The following is a 14,978-nucleotide window of genomic DNA, read 5'->3' on the forward strand; positions in this document are numbered from 1 at the left end:
TGAATCATCCATCCAAGTCCTTCTTCCTGATAAACATGTGACCAGATCATGTTTGACACTAATAATGGCAGCCTCAGTAGAGCGGTCGAGGGGTTAATGTACCTGGGCACTGAAATGCCCTTGCATCTTGAGAGCTAAGCCTTTCTGGACAGGAGTGAGGCATGTGGTGGCTGCCCGGCTGCAGTCTGTTCTGAAGCCATTCCAGAGACAGAAAGAGGGCCTTGGTGTCAGGCTGTCTGTCCAAGCACTAATTTTGCAGAGGGTTGAGGGTGAGTAATGGATGCTGTGCATAAAAACAGTGGAGCTATGCTAATTTACACCAGCTGAGGATCTGGTCTTTTATGTTGATTGGTGCCCTTTCTCCCTCCCCAACAGATAACGAGTTACAGGTGTACAACCTTGTACTGGCTAGTTCTCACTGTGACATTCGGGTCTTTGCCATGTGGCACTGAAGGATGAAAACACACTGTAAATATTGTTTCTGTTGAGATGATGTCCAGAGGCCCCAGTCAGAATGAAAGGTCCCTGATTTCACAGGATGTGGCTGACATTTGACAGCACATCACCCTCTCTTTAGCCACAGTTAATGGGCGGTGACAGAAGTTGACCATTCACTGGGCTCAAGCCATTATCAGCTAGAGCATGGAATGGCTTGTTAGAGAACTTTAAGCAAGGAGTATGTTTCCCATTAAAAGTTATGGGCGCAGGATGTCGTTAGTCTGCCTCTGAGAGCCTTCTGCCATGTGTCACCTACTCAGCTCAATCAGTTACACATCATCAGTGTGGTTTAACTTCCCTTTTATGGGCACAGAGGAGCGGTGATTCTGTGCCCTTTCCTAGTCTGAAGGGGGAGGGAATTTATAGGACCAGAGCCTGCGTTGCAGGCATACAGTGGTGAGGAGACTTTTGAGTCACTCTTGGGCTTCATGGCAGTCCGATTTGGAGAGCCCTTGGAAGTTCTGTAACTGGAACCAGGGAACTCCAGATCTGTGCTCAGCTTAGCCATTAGCCTTTAATTTAGCCCAGACGATGCTGTTACATTTTACTGGCCATTCTCTGATGTGCTTTCCTATCCAGCATATGATGAAAGGCTCTGATATTTTTCCAGTGATGAAAGCAGCTTTCAAGCCGGATGCCTTGGTTCCACAAGTCCAAATTCACAGAACTCAGAGGGAGCCCTCTAAAATAGTTTTCCTATGCCCCCATATGTCACAACTTTAAATCCTGTTATCTTGTAGCCTCCCCAACACCACTACCACCACTGGGTTTTTTTTCTTCCCCTGAAGGGCCATGAGTTGACATTTTTACAGATGGAACAACTGTCACTGGTGCAGGAGCAAATCTTACTTGATCTGAGCCTTTAGCAAGAATAGCTTTGGGGGAAATTCCACTTTTTGGAGTGGTGTGAGGAGAAGGAAATATTTTGAAATCAGGTTGGTTTTTTTTTTTTTTTTTTTTTTTTTTTTTTTTTTTGGTTTAATAAACAGATGCTTGAAGCAGCTGAGGGGTTTGGAATATTTAAATATTTGAAAAATAGCTTACTTGGCAGAGAGGGCACATGAAATGGTCAGAGATGCATGATAAATGCATTTATTATATGCATATCATTCCTGTATGTGTGGGGGTGGGGGTGTGTGTAGGAATTCTATCAGTACAATAAATTACTAGAAACCAGGATTACTTTAATGTCTCCAAATGGGAGGCAAGAGACCCCACGTTTCCACTTTACCAAAGACACTGATACATTGGTCCGGATCCACCTTTTGTGTGGCAGAGCTCCGTTGAAATTCAGGGAGCTGCACCAGTTTACATCAGCTGAGAATCGGGCCTTCTTCTTTAAAATAAGTTGTTAGTGATTCGCTATGTTAGAAACATTGAACTGCCTCTTAACCTGCAGTCCTTAAGGAATAACAGTCTTAAATTCCTGTGCCCTAGTTCAAAAGGTAATGAAGACCTTTTGGTGACCCTATATTGAATGGGGGATTTCCCCGGTGTGCACACAATACTCAGTGGCCCATAGTGGATGAAGGAACCAAATTGCAGGATTCTAGCTCAGTGGAAATGTGGAAAACTTCTTGTCGGTCACGCTGTTACATGAGTGTGATTGTGTGTCACGTACAATATAGACACCTGTGTGTGTGTGTGTGTGTGTGAGTAATATTAAAATTCAATAGAATAATTTTTCACTATATATTTAAACTAAAGCCTGAAATGTATATTAACACATTGGGCAGGTTGGCATGAAAAACTGAATTGGTAGAATTGAGCGCATGGGTGGGAAATGAAATGGGTGTTCATCTCTAGTCTTACAATCACAGTATTTAAAAGCTAATCTGTACAGTATTTAGCACAGTGGAGTCTTGGTCTGTGACTAGAGTACTACAGTAATATTTAAAGGCTCTTATAGAATCATAGAATATCAGGGTTGGAAGGGACCTCAGGAGCTCATCTAGTCCAACCCCCTGCTCAAAGCAGGACCAATCCCCAACTAAATCATCCCAGCCAGGGCTTTGTCAAGCCTGACCTTAAAAACCTCTAAGGAAGGAGATTCCACCACCTCCCTAGGGAACCCATTCCAGTGCTTCACCACCCTCCTAGTGAAATAGTGTTTCCTAATATCCAACCTAAACCTCCCCTTGCTATGCTCAGCTCAGCCATCAACAGAAAGACCCCATCCTGTCAACTGTGTCCTACCCACCAACTCCCAGACTCTGCCACCCTGAGTCCAGGCTGCACCGCTTCCTCTCTTCCTTCCCTTTCTCCTACCTAATTAGTGATAGTTTTCAGGATGACCTCTGCATTCACCGTCTTGAAGAGGATTGACCCTACCTTTTGTGGAGGGAATGTAGTTGCATTTCTTTGGTCAGTCCAGTTTAGCTCCCCGCCCATCTTATCCCACCCTCAAGAAAATGTTTCAAACTACTTGCTGGTAAATGGATTGTATACATACATAGCAAATCTTGTTTCTCGGGAGGAAAGAGGGGGAAGGCTGTTGATACAGTGCTGACTTTTTTTTAAATGAAAATGCTCTTCTCATCACATTTATCTCAACAGAAGAGCGAGTTGTTCCCATTGAAGTCTGCCGATCCAAACTGTCAAAATACTTGCAGGGAGTAGTTTTCCGCTGTGATAAGTGTACCTTCACCTGCTCCAGTGATGAGAGCTTACAGCAGCACATAGAAAAGCACAATGAACTGAAACCTTACAAATGCCAACTGTGCTACTATGAGACCAAACACACGGAGGAGCTGGACACTCATCTTCGAGATGAGCATAAAGTAAGTTCTTAGCAGGATTTTCTTTGGGACTATGTATACATTGCTAGTGGTAAGTTGACTTGACTTTTAGTAAAGGTAAGTGAGTCAAGATTTGGAAATGACCCCCAGGATGGAATAATTTTTGTGTGAAATTCCTATTTTCCAAAATCTTGTTTGTTTGCAGGGGTTTTTCCTGAATTTTGGGTACCCCTCCTGAGCCATTCAGATACCTGAATGTGTATGTGGAGAATTTACCTTTTTTAATAGTTATGAAGCAACAATTAAGGCAGTGTGATCCAGTCCCATAAAAGTTGGGCGATTTCAAAAGTTGAAATTGCTCTGGCAATAAATAACATCAACAACATTGCATGTAGTACATATTTTAATAACGGTGTAATACATTTTGGTTTACACTTAAGGAAAAGATAAATAAAAAATATATCATGTGTACATCATGCTAAGTTAAGGGTGCTTTGGCAATATTAATTTTTAGAATTACCTGACTATGGGTGTGACCCAAACCCATTGAAGTCATTAAGTATATGTCCAGTAATATCAGTTGGTTTTGGATCAGACCCTATAATTCTAACTCAAGATGTTCTTGTGAGGGATGATCCTCTCCAGGATTGAGGCTTTGCATTGCTTCAGCTCAGAATTTTAGGAATACATATTTTTTTGTCAGAGTTTGTAGGGAGATAATCACTTAGCTGCTTAACTCCTGTTAACGGGAGTTAAGTCCCCATGCTGGAAATTTCCCCCCCTACTTTTGCTAAACAAACCAAAAATGTTATTGACAAAATGAGCACCAAAAGTGTCAGCAGAATCTGTTTTGCCCTAAAAGTTATTCCACTGCATTTTAAAAACTAGCTCTGTGAACTGAACTGCAATGCGTTTATTTTCCTTACGTTAGCTTGTTAACAATTGGCATGCTTCTCTCCTCTTCTCTTTACTGCTGCTTTATAATCTTTCTACTCGTCTGCAATATACAATTTTTAGCTCTCCCACAGCCCGGGTGCTGGGCCAGGATTCACTATTCCCCATGCCTTTGATTGGGTGTTTCATTATGGGAAGATTTTACCCCTGTCCTGGCTCTTACCAGAGGTGTATTCTTGTCTCTAGTCATAGCCTAAATAACCCAGCAGTTACTTTGTTCATGATCTCTCTCACTTTTTAAAAATTAGTTATTTCAGACTATTTTGTGCACAGTACTTGTATTTAGCAGTGCTCCTTAGTTGTAGGTAAAAAGAACGAGGAGTACTTGTGGCACCTTAGAGACTAACAAATGTATTTGGGCATAAGCTTTCGTGGGCTACAGCCCACTTCATCGGATGCATGGAGTGGAAAATACAGTAGGAAGATATATACACAGAGAACATGAAAAAATGGGTGTTGCCATACCAACTGTAACGAGACTAATCAATTAAGGTGGGCTATTATCAGCAGGAGAAAAAAAGCTTTTGTTTGTTAGTTGTAGGTGCTACTGTCATGCTGTTGTGTTTATTGTCACTTCTCTGTGGGAAAGCACTTCACTTTGTAAAAGTTTCTCAGATGTAAAGTGACTTGCGCTTTAAATTCATTCCAATTCCCCTCCCAGAAAACAGTCATGTCAAGCTGTTACTTCATCCAAGGTGCTGCAGGAAATGTTGTCAGTACTGGATCAGAGCCTTGGCATAATGCTGGTGCTACTGGAGGTGCTGTCGTTTCAGATCAATCTGAATCCAAAGTCATGACCACTAGTGGTCATTAAAAATCCCAGGGTGCTGTTCACATAAAAGGTATTAACCCCAGCGTCCTGGTCGCATTTCATCTTGGGTAATTGTATTCTGCGCCTCTGTTGTAAATCTTTGTCCACAGTTTCAGTTGGATACACGAGTTCTTCACTTCCCACCCTAAGCTGTTATGTACTATTGCTGTGAGCTGTTAAATAGCCGGCCCATTTCACGTAAGGGTTAGCTGAATTTGACTGCTGGGTGAAGTGTTCCCTTTATGGTTTGTAAATCAGTTTGTGAAGCACTTAGCAACCCTTTGTAATTAAAATTAATCTGTTATTAATGAGTGAAAATGTACTCACTCGGACAGCAGACATGTATAGTTAAAGGACCCATCTCTCCATGCATTAAACTGAATGAATCATTCACAAAGGATTCTGCTGCACTAGCGTGGGGCTATATTAATATGATACCACATCAGATTAGTAATCCCCTGCAATGATGATGACTATAGAATGCTTGGGGGTTAATAGTGGTACCTGTATTATTATTATTATTATTTATTAAGTTTAAAACCTGCACATAAGGGAAAAACAAGGAAGATTCCTCAGCTGACAAGAGGGTTGCAAGGTGAAGCATGGAGAAATGCTGTATAAAAAAACATAAGTGAAACAATTAGAGGAGTGTCTAATTGTGTTTCAAGGGAATGGGTATTAACTTGACAGAGTGTTGGTAAAAATGGCCTCTGGCAAATTTTACTCATCAGACATTACTCTGCAAATAGAGGTGTTTTTTTTTTTTTAATAGACATGAATATTAATTAATGTTTATATTGTTTCTTTTAAGGTGAGTCGTAATTTTGAGCTGGTTGGGCGGGTTAACTTGGATCAGCTGGAACAAATGAAAGGGAAAACTGAGAGCTCCAGCAGTGATGAGGAGGAAAAGGAAGAGGAGATGAGCCCCAAGACTGAAGAGAGAGGTCAGTATTGCTTCCTTTTCTCCCAGGCTGGGCCTAGGAATGTCTCTGGCAGCCCCATAGAACAAGATGAGCCATTGACTCAACAACAGATTTTTCAGGAACCATGGACAGGATGCATGTCGAGAAAAAGCAGATCACATCTAGGCAACTGCGGTCTTTTGTACATGTCAGTAAATTGTTTTGTAGCATGGTAGTCCAGAGGGCTATCAAATTTGTATGTCGGTAACCCATATGCAACCTTGCTGTTCTATGTTAATCCAGTGTGATTGTGATATCAAAGTTAGTGGAGAAATTTATTTTTGGGCCATCATGGTTCTGTTGTCTTGCTCTTCTTTAGCTTTTTGTCCTCCCCCTCCTTTATGTGTGACTCCCCTTTTTAGGTTCAGGCTGGCTGGCAGCTGTGGAGCAAGAATAACAAAGTATCAGAGGGGTAGCCCTGTTAACAAAGTGCTCCATTTTGGAAGCACATTACCTATTAAGACCCCAGTTCAGCAACATACTTAAGGATGCGCCTAACCTTTAGGATGTGAGTACTCCCATTGGTTGCAATCAGACAATTCACTTGCTTAAAGCTGGGCACTTGGTTAAGTGCGTGGCTGAATCAGCTGTCAATTTCAGATTACAAGGACTGCGCAGTTAGAGCTAGGCAACCTGAAACTGAAATTTTTCACATTTTCTGCCTGTGAAATTGACAAAACCTTTCCCAAAAGGGGTGCCAAGGCTGTACACCCTCAGCTTCTTCTCTCTCTGCCCCAGCTCTGGGGCTGGAGTGGCTGAGTACCCCAACTCTCTGCTTCTCTAGCTCCCAGAGCTGGAGGAGAAGACAAATGTCCCAGCTCTCCGCCTCTTGGGCAAGCAAGTTAGAAGGCTCTTATCAGTTCCACAAATGAAATTCGCAAGAGCCTTCTTGGCAGGCAGGCAGAAAATTCCATATCCATTCTCCCAAAACGGAATTGTTCTCAACCCTTCCTCTGAAAATTCTCACTGTTTTGATGCTTCGTCCTGGTTCGGGAAAACTATTTTTTTTAAAAATGAGAAATTTTTCTTGGGAAGTGATTTTTCCATTTTCTGGCCAGCTCTTCTGTGCAGTCCTAGTCTGTTTTACTCAGTAGCACACTCTGTTCATAAAGCGCTTATCAGAAGGAGAATGGCATTATTCTTTTCTGCAGCTGCTGATCCTGGTAATTTAACCAACATTAGTAGGGGAGGGAATACGAAAGAGAAATCTTCTATCCATAATACTGGGCTTTTTCCTTTAATATTTCTAAGTCGATTTAGTGCTTATGTAATTTGCCAGACCGATAGCCCCAGGAACTGAAGTACTCTGTGTATTCTCAGAACCCACCCTATATTGCGTATTTCTATCAACCAGACATAATATGGCAGCCACCACTAGCCAGGGTTCATTTTGAACTCAAAGGTGAATGCCATTACCAGTTCCCTGTGCCGTCCAGTTCCCACATCCCATCATGCTGCTGACTGGCAGGTTACCAATTTCTCTACACATCCAACTAAAGGAACACTGTCAACTTTTTTTTGTGAACTTAAAAAGAATTCAAAATTGCATTCAAAAAGGATTTCAGAAGGGAAAATACCCACCTCCTTGAAGTTTTTTAAACGTATTGCTGTTCTCACAGGCAGCGTATAGAACAGAATGTGGGTTTAGGTTATGTCTTTCATTCCACTGAAATCTCAACAGGTTAGCTATTTTAGTGTCATGGCACAATCAGTAGTTAGGACATTGCTTCTTAACAGTTTCTTGTGCTCAGCGAGAACTCATCCAAAGCTTTTTTTTTTTTTAATGAGGGCAGAGCCATCCCTAGGGGACACTGAATGGGGTGACTGCTCTGGGCCCCATGCTTTGGGGGGGCCCCACGGGCCAGCACAATTAGCTGGCCCCACATGGTCGGTGGGTGAACCGCTGGCCGGGGGAGGCTACCCCCAGCCCCGCCCCTTCCACCCGATGGAGAGCGTGTGGTGCTGCTGCAGCCTCCCCAGCCCCGGGAAGGCAGTCGGCGTGGCCCAGCCCCCTCAAGGCCAGCGGTGATGCCGAAGTGGGGCCCTGGGGTGGGCGGAGTGTGGGCGGGGCCAGGCCGGCTGTTTGTGGAGGCACGGCCTCCCCTACCTACTCCCAACGCGGTCGGTCCCAGAAGTGACATCACTTCAGGCCTGGACCCCGCACCCCCCTAGGGATGGCCCTGAATGAGGGGGAGGAGTGTTGGATAAGAAACTACATAGCTCTTATCAAAAAAATGTTCTGTGAGATCTTTGTTGGTGGCCCTAGAGAAATTAAAAAATCAGCAGAAGGGATGTCTTTTTCACAAATACTCAGAAATATGGCATCTGTAAAGGTAAAAGTGTAAGTTAGTGTCAATATAATTAGTTCTGTCAGTTCAGCAGTGGGTTTCAGCTGCAGGGCTGAAAGTATCAGCCTATACTGCTTTAGCTAGAGGACCATATCCCCTAACTTGCAGCTGCAGCAGACCTATTAACTTCTTACGTAGACCAATACAGTAAAAAATTTATTTTAACTTGTTTTCAGGATACTTAAATCTCTGGATGCTTTTTGTTATGCAAATACAAGATTAGAACTTTCTGGATTGGGGTTTTAATCATCAGGGACAGTAGAAATATCTACATTTCCCAAAGACAGTGGTTATAACGTGGAGAGTGTTTCACCATTTTATATGTATTTTTTTCACTTGCAGCTGGGTCTCTGCATCTGTGAGTGGCTAAAAATAATCCATGTTTGATCAAACAATGGGTCCATAAATCATACTTTTTTGAGGATTTTATTTACCTGCCATTCTCCGCTGATTCCTCTTTAGGAAATTACCTCTCTTCTCTCCCTTTTAGCTAGTATCAGCTGCAGTAGTATCCATTTAATACCTGACATGGTACATACATCGTCTCTTAGAGGCACTGTGGGTAAAATTTTCAAAAGTGCCTTTGTCCCATTTTCAAAATAACATTAGGCACTTTAAAAGTCCAAGTTCCATTGACTTTCAATGAGACTTAGTCTCCTATGTCACTAGGGCATTTTTGAAAATTTTACTCTACATCTTGTGCCAGGGCCTGGACTTTACATAAGAGGCCTCTTTCAACTGTAAGTACCATGGATGAAATTTTGCTCCCTGTTATGTTCAAAACACACACAGAGAGAAGTTAGAAAAAACCATAAGTGCTCTTGCTGGAAGTTTGTAGTATAACACTATTTTTATTTCTTAGAATTCAGAACAGTTACACACAAGAACCCAAAAACAGAGAGAGAGAAAGCAGGCTGCTCCCTAAAACAAAGAGGCACAACTCTCCCCATCTTACGATAGCCTTGCTGTCTGTAGACTGACTGCTGTTAGGCCCAAATCTCATGCTTCCCTATAAAGTCCCCGTAGCCTGCAAGCAGGACCAGGAAAATCCTCTAAAATTTGAAGTGACCGCCTGTAATTTTACCCCAGTTTTCAATACACCACAGCCCCACTCAGGTCAGTGACTCTCCATGAGCTAGGTTGTGACTTGGCCTACAAGTCAGCACAGGGGAGTAAGAATCCCTGTCACATCCTTATGTGGGCGACTGGAACCACAGGATCCACGCATGCCGGAGTAAGCAAAGCTGTGCAACCACATATTGCTCCCTGGAGAAGATGGGTGAAGGGTGGCAAAGAATGGATGGAGCCCGGGTACAACATCTCAGCACAGATAAGCTGTTGTGTGCGGGGCTAGGGGAAAGGAATAACTTGGTGTAGGACAGCAGAAAATTAACCCCTCCCCCCAGGAGCAACAGTGCTGATGTTCCTTTCCTGGTATGCTTCTGGGATAGAGCAGCGACGTGCCACCCCTTGCTAGAAGCAGTGTCCTAGACGCACAGTTTGCCCCTGTGAACTTCTATCCTTTAATCTTAGAACTCAGATCATGAAATGATTCATGCAGTAGCAAACAAGCAATGTATGCCCACAAAATAACACGCCGTCAAAGGCAGTCAGGTGTCTTGTGTGTGCAAAATATCCTTTTTCCCTTGGAACCGTGGCATATACCCAGCTTGGTAGATCTGAGATGACCTTACTGCTTTGATTTGTAATTCAGGGAGCCATCCACATTCACAGACCTTAAAACCAAAGTGACAAGGAAGTCATGGGGAGTGAGAGAGGAGAACATGATCTGTTCCGAAAGGGTGGAGGAGTTCCTAAGCTAACGCTCATTAATGTTAATGGGAATTACAAGTCCAAATCCCCCTCATGCAGTTGAACAAAATGCATTTGTCTGCACCTCCTCTGCACAGACCCAGAATAAATTTCCCATTGGCTACTGTACTCTAGGTACATTCTTGCACAGAAGAGCAGCTATTGCCTCCAAAACTTCTTACCCTCAGTAGGTGGTAGACTAATCCTGGTGCAGAGATGAGGTTTTATAGTGGTGCTTATAAATTTGCACCACACACACAAGTATGTATGACCAAGCTTAGGGGCCAGAGCCTCAACTGGTGTAAACTGGCCTGGTGCCATTGACTCCATGCTGATTCACATCAGCTGAGGATCTGGCCCCATGGAGCTTAGTCATATAATGAAGTGCTGCATCCTGTGAAATCTGAAGCCAGTTCCCCTTCCAGGGGAAAAGGATAAAAGCTGTGTAAAGGAACATTCCCTCTACAATTTAAACAACTGATGAAGGTTACAAACTCGTCGCAACACACATCCGTACCAAACACGCACACAGAGAATGGGAGTGAGTGTGTGGGTAATTTTGAGTCATAGCTTGAACTTGAATGGACTAAATTTTAAAGTGAAGAAACCAGACAAGCAGAGATCAAAATGGAACGAAGCAAAATCCCTTTTCTTTCATTATGTAGTTGAGGAGGAGTCAGAAAGGCATTCTGTTGATTTCTTGCTCAAGATAATCCCTGCTAAGGAATTAATGCTCTGAACAGATGGTGCTGTCTCATTTCCAGTGAAAAGAATCAACCGAGATAGTCCATGCAATTATTTTTAATGACTTGTGTGGCGATCTTCTTAATTTGTGAGTGAAGGTTTCATATTTTGTTAAAGCTGGCGCCATTCATGAAGGGCTGAGTGTTCGCAGCCTCCCCTGACTTCAGCTGAAGTTGTAGGTGCTCTGCACTTCTGCAGATCAGGGCAGTGGCATTTTGTGGCAAAAGATTAGGGTGGGAGGAAACACCTATCCAGTTAACAGGGTTCAGTGGTAGCCGTGTTAGTCTGCATCAGCAAAAACAACAAGGAGTTCTTGTGGCACCTTAGAGAATAACAAATTTATTTGGGCATAAGCTCTCGTGGGCTAGAATGGTATCAGGTACTGCTTTACACGTGAGACATTATATACATGGGCATGAGGGACTCGTATATGGGGATCAGATGCCTACTATAATGAGACTGCATAGCCCAAAATTTGCTTTGTGACTGAAAAATGTATTTAGACTTGTATTTATTTGCTTTCTTACAAGCTGTTTCTACATTAAGCTTCCCTCATAAAATTGATTTTGAACTCTGAGGGAGGTATGCGTGTTCTCTAGCCACTGAAATGTGGAGAAAGGGGATGTACCTGTGGGTGGCAAACTTCATCACATGTTTTGAAGATGGGGAGTAGGAATCTTGAGCTGCAAAGTGTGTGGTGAGAGTTTGAGCCAGTTTTTTTGAAAGGATTCCCCTCCACTCACACACACCCTTTCAGAAGGATAGCGGAGGAGGCCACACTAGCTTATCGTAATTGTCCCTTCTGGCCATAACATTGATGAATCTGTGAATGACATTTCTTTTTCTCTTTCCCAGATTCCATGATGTTCTCTGACAGTGGCGCTCCTGAGAAGCGTTTTCCATGTGAGTTTTGTGGGAGGTCATTTACAGAGGGCTCTGAGTGGGAACGGCACGTACTGAGACATGGCATGTAAGTTTGTTTACAGACTACTTTTCATCACAGCTGAAGGCAACAGTAGATTTTTGTTCCTCCCCACCCCAAGCCTAGTAAAGGCAAACACAGGGAGGTGAACAAATAATTCTAGCGAGTCACCATAGGAGTCATTGTGTGAAATTCTCTGGTCTGTGATATAAAGGAGGTCAAACTAGACAATCATAATGGTCCCTTCTGGGCTTAACATTTATGTATCTAGTGAACCCATAATTCCAAGGTGGCTATGGTACTCAAAATGGATCAGAACCAAAACCTCAGTCTAACTCTCTCTATTGCCCCATTATTGGGGGGTTGGGGTGGCTGGATTCAAACTCCAGATGTGAGTGTGTTCCCTTGCGACTCCAGGCCTGGATCAGATTCCAGGCTGGAAGAAACCTCTCTTCGCGATGTGGCCCAAGATGGCAGAAGTCTCACAAGCACAGCACATCTTCAGAAACGTCCACCAATTTGGTTCAGAATTTTGTGTGAACAGCTCCAGGAATACAGTGCCATCTAATCCAAACTTGAATCATGGGACCAGATTGGCCTTAAACCTGACCTCAGAATCCAATCCTGATCTGAACACCACTTCATTGACCTAATGAAGCTGGATACTACTGTTGCCATTTTCAAGCTCATAGGCCAGCATTGAAGATGCCTACAAATCATTGTGCACTTTCCGCATGGGCTCCACTCTTTTGATTTCCCTTTCTATTCTTTGTCTTAGAACACTGATATTAAACTTACGGTAAATTATGTGCACAAAAGTTTTGAAATCTTCAGGCAGAGGACATCTTTCTAAAAGTCCTGCTCTGAGGTTAATAGCAAATGATTTTAAATTGTGCACTCATTAATAGCAGTCCACACTGTTGCACGTGGATGGTGCAGTCAGCTGTGGGGTTTGGTACACTCGCTTGCCTTTGAGAATATTTTTGTCTGAAATCTCTTAAATGCTCCTTATGTACTCTGAAATGGAGGGTTCTTGCAACATTGCTGTCACTTGGAAGACGTTAATGTAGTTTTTGTATATTGCTAGACTGACAACCTTTTGGGTAGGGTTACCATATTTTAGGGTCCCCAAAAGAGGTCGCTGCTGGAGGGGGAGGGAGCTGAAGAGGGGGGGACAGTTGGGAGTGCTGGAGGGGGTATTTGGGGGGTACTGAGGCTGTGTGTGTGTACCGGGGTATCGGGGGGCGCTAGAAGGGATACCTAGGGGGTGTGTACTAGTAGGGTATTTGGGGGGTGCTCGCAGGGATACTCACAGGAGGTGAGAGGCAGTGTCGCTCCCTGTCAGGGTGGCTGGTGCAAGCCCAGGATGCAGTGACAGCCATCAGTCAGCGCCTCCTTGTAGGACCCCAGGGCTGAGGGCCTGGGGTGGGTGGGATCCAGCAGCTGGGGCTGCAGGGAAATGGACCAATTGGGGCTCTTTCTGAGATGCAGTGATTGCTCTGCAAAAATCCCGGACATTGCCTGTTATTTGAAAAATCTGCCTAGATGCATGATAACCTTACTTCTGGGGGTAACAAACACTTCCGCTTTCTTACCCTCTATCTTGTCTCTGCCCTAAAGTGCTTACACTGTGTGGGACAGCACCTAGTGCAGTGGGGCTTTATAATCGTAATGATGAGGGTACTGAGTTGAAAGACTGCAGCTCATAAGGCACTTCAATGGTTGAAAAGCCATTCGCCTTTTTAGATTGTTCACTCTTCAGGGAAGGACTGTCTTCCCACTCACATACCTAGCACACTTTAGGACCAATTCTAATACAAATGATGAGTACAAGGGAAAAGGGGAAGGGGGATGACCTTTCAGTGACCTCTAATGAAAAGGTCAAACATCAAATTTGGGATTGTTCCTGGCCCTTATGTTCAGCAGCCCATAATGAATAAGTACCAAATGTCAAACTCTGTGAATACACAGAAATTAGTGTTTCATTCTGTCACTTGTCCTGTTGCAAGCCTATGTATCATATTAGATGTTGGAGGTTTGACTAGTTGTATTCTCTCTGAATGTCATTAGAGGAGAAGCGAGTTGTTTTTCCCTGCTGCAGTAAGTAAAGGAGGGCTTTGTGGGTCTGATTGTAAAGTTCTCCACTTTCTGTTGCTCGAATTTCCAGGGTCCTGAATGAAAGTAAGCGAGGGATCAGTGAGGATGACCAGCCCAAGGAGAACACAGAGGAAAATGTTAAGGTACCCTCAGCAGAAGAAAAGGAAAGCAGTGAGGAAATGGTGGACTTTTCCCACAAGAATGAAACTGCAGTCCTTGGTGTGGCTGCCGATAAATCTCTCCAAGAGAACACAGAGGCCAAAAACGAATAAGCATTTGGTGTGATTTTAATTAACCTACTTGAACAGTGATGAAAGGGGTGGGGGGTGGGCTGAAGGAAGAAACAAAGCTGCTTTTAGGACTGAATGATCTATTTTCAAAGCACTGGTACCTGTGTGAGTGTGTGTATATTAAAGTTATTTAAATGATGGAATAAGTGGCTCCATTACATCACTGCATCTTTTCTTCTGGATTTTGACAATGGGAAGTTACATTCATCTTGGACTAACGAAGCAACTTCCCGGGTTCCTACATTACACAATGTGCTTTGCAATGGAGACTTGGATTGTTTGAGAACGGAAGCGTCGTGAGCGTGGAAGAAGGGGGGACAACTTTTTGACGCACAAATTTCAGTGCGTTTTTCTAGTTTTAATACATTACACTTTTCCAGACTGAATGCAACTGCTTTAGAAAAGAAAAGAAAGGATAAAAAAAAAAAAACTGCTTTGCATAAAACAGTCACCTGTTTCTTAGTACCTCAAAATTAACCAAGGGAAATCTCTGCATTTGTCAGTACTACCTGTTGTCGTTGTGGTTAAATGTAGAGACTGCTGGCTGAGATGGTGAATGGAGGAAGAAAAAAAAGAAGTTTTAAAGAAAGGAAAACAAATTGTGCTTAAAATCCCAGTGTGGGTTTTATTTCTTAAAATACTGTGATTTTTTAATTATTTTAGTAAAAAAAAAATACAAAAAAAAAAGAGAGAGAGACTTTAATTCCTAGATAACTGTTTGTGAATTGTCATCCTTTATTCCAGGTAAGCTGTTTGTTAGTATTCAACTATAATTTTAGGGTTTGATAGATTCATGTGACTG

The 14,978-nt window shown here is 43.1% G+C and overlaps 1 protein-coding gene across 2 annotated transcripts in view; it reads left to right on the top strand.

Annotated features, from left to right (window-relative positions):
- ZNF462 (zinc finger protein 462) overlaps positions 1-14,702 on the top strand; it is a 58,728-nt gene extending 44,026 nt beyond the window's left edge. For both annotated transcript variants that reach the window (XM_065406472.1, XM_065406473.1), the window contains exons 9-12: positions 3,055-3,278; positions 5,813-5,945; positions 11,723-11,837; positions 13,957-14,702. In XM_065406472.1, coding sequence (XP_065262544.1) covers positions 3,055-3,278; positions 5,813-5,945; positions 11,723-11,837; positions 13,957-14,158 — 674 coding nt within the window. In that variant the 3' untranslated portion in view covers positions 14,159-14,702. The remainder of the gene's footprint in view (positions 1-3,054; positions 3,279-5,812; positions 5,946-11,722; positions 11,838-13,956) is intronic.
- Positions 14,703-14,978: the final 276 nt, after the last annotated feature.

This window comes from Emys orbicularis, chromosome 6, assembly GCF_028017835.1.
Source record: "Emys orbicularis isolate rEmyOrb1 chromosome 6, rEmyOrb1.hap1, whole genome shotgun sequence".
Classification (NCBI taxonomy): domain Eukaryota; kingdom Metazoa; phylum Chordata; order Testudines; family Emydidae; genus Emys; species Emys orbicularis.